This window comes from Triticum dicoccoides, chromosome 5B, assembly GCF_002162155.2.
Source record: "Triticum dicoccoides isolate Atlit2015 ecotype Zavitan chromosome 5B, WEW_v2.0, whole genome shotgun sequence".
NCBI lineage: Eukaryota > Viridiplantae > Streptophyta > Magnoliopsida > Poales > Poaceae > Triticum > Triticum dicoccoides.
The window spans coordinates 565,756,961-565,758,563 of NC_041389.1; the positions used below are offsets into that span (position 1 = coordinate 565,756,961).

General features: G+C 52.4%; 1 protein-coding gene across 1 annotated transcript; it reads left to right on the forward strand.

The window, feature by feature from the left end:
• Positions 1-464: 464 nt before the first annotated feature.
• Positions 465-1,296, forward strand: LOC119306171 (dehydrin DHN2). The gene is made up of 2 exons (XM_037582470.1): positions 465-745; positions 844-1,296. Exons 1-2 carry the CDS (start codon positions 539-541, stop codon positions 1,066-1,068), a joined length of 432 nt encoding a protein of 143 aa, XP_037438367.1. The 5' UTR covers positions 465-538; the 3' UTR covers positions 1,069-1,296.
• Positions 1,297-1,603: the final 307 nt, after the last annotated feature.

The window sequence follows — 1,603 nt, forward strand, 5'->3', positions numbered from 1 at the left end:
ACACAGACCCGGTCAAAACCACGGCATGTCATTTAGAAACCGCTTACAATCGTGAGAGGGACTTAGCTTGTCTGATTTCAAGAGTTGGAGATGCAAGTTGTCCAGTTTTATAGTTGAGGGATCAAATCTAGACTTCGTCAAGAGTTGAGAGACGAAAACTATAATTTTCTCATCTAAATTCTCTTAAAGTACAAACAACACTGATTTTCCACGTTACCACCCACGCTGTCGCTAACGTGTACTACTACTGTTCATGCATATGAATGCGTCGATGGAGGAGTCATGCCCTTCGAGAGAGTGCGAACCCCTACGTGCCACCGCCGACGAGGCCGTGTGGCTTTGTTTATTGGCGGGATGACCACTCCACGCACTTGTACCGGTGTCGGTGTGCTTCTCGAAGTCGAACACCTGGCCCATTCTGACACCTACAAATAGCCACCTGCAGTTGCACTTGGCTGCATCGCAACTCGCAGCAGTTCAACACTTACACAGCCATACACATCACCAGTAGATCGACCGGTGTACGTAAGGCGCGACAATGGAGTACCAGGGGCAGACCGGCCACGCCACCGACAAGGTGGAGGAGTACGGCCAGCCCGTGGCCGGGCACGGAGGCGCCACCGGCGGCCCCACGGGGACGCACGGCGCCGCCGCCGCCGCGGGCACCGGGCAGCTCCAGCCGACCAGGGACGACCACAAGACCGACGGTGTCCTGCGCCGCTCCGGCAGTTCCAGCTCCAGCTCGGTGAGCCCAAGGACAGATCTGCCTGCCGCTATATACATCGACTCACTCGACCGGTCATCTTAACCTTGCTGTGCTTCTTGCTGTGTTAAAATGTGTAGTCTGAGGACGACGGCGCTGGCGGGAGGAGGAAGAAAGGGATGAAGGAGAAGATCAAGGAGAAGCTCCCCGGCGGAGCCCACAAGGACGCCACCGGGCAGCAGCACACGCCGGCGGCCGGCGAGTACGCCGGCACCGGCACCGGCACGCACGGCGCGGAGGCCACCGGCGAGAAGAAGGGCGTCATGGACAAGATCAAGGAGAAGCTTCCCGGCGGGCAGCACTAAGCTAAGATGGGCAGCTAGCGATCGACCTGTGTCTGTGTTCGCCTGTTCGGTCAAAGCTCTGTCGCATGCATGCGTACTTCTACATGCGTTCCTACGGGATAAATAATCGGCGCCGATCGAGGTGCCGGAGTATATATGTTGTGTGTGTGACGTATTTGTGGACCCCGTACGTGTACATGTATTTGTATCTCCATCGTAATAAAGCGCTCGTTTATATTTGTGTTTTTAGTCCCGATCGATGCAAAGGCTAATGTAAACTTCAATTGGTCGAATGCGGTTTGGTCCGTTGGTAAAATTTCAACCGGTCTATAGCAATTTTTGCACGAGAACACAAGGTTCAAATTTTTATTTTTAGTTTACAAATTTAAATTCTTCCCCTTTTTTTCATAAAAACTTCGGATGTATTCCTCTTCAAGTATGATAGTATAACACAAACCAGAAATAATAAAATTTATATCCAGATCTTTGGACCATACCATCTAGTGACGACTACAAGCACTGAATCAAGACGAGGTGCACCACCGTCATTGCCCTC

Bases quoted from the DNA above. Each gene is read 5' to 3' on its own strand.
- LOC119306171 (XM_037582470.1), top strand. From the start codon at position 539: ATGGAGTACCAGGGGCAGACCGGCCACGCCACCGACAAGGTGGAGGAG. The intron at 746-843 runs GTGAGCCCAAGG...TAAAATGTGTAG, and splicing joins GCAGTTCCAGCTCCAGCTCG to TCTGAGGACGACGGCGCTGG.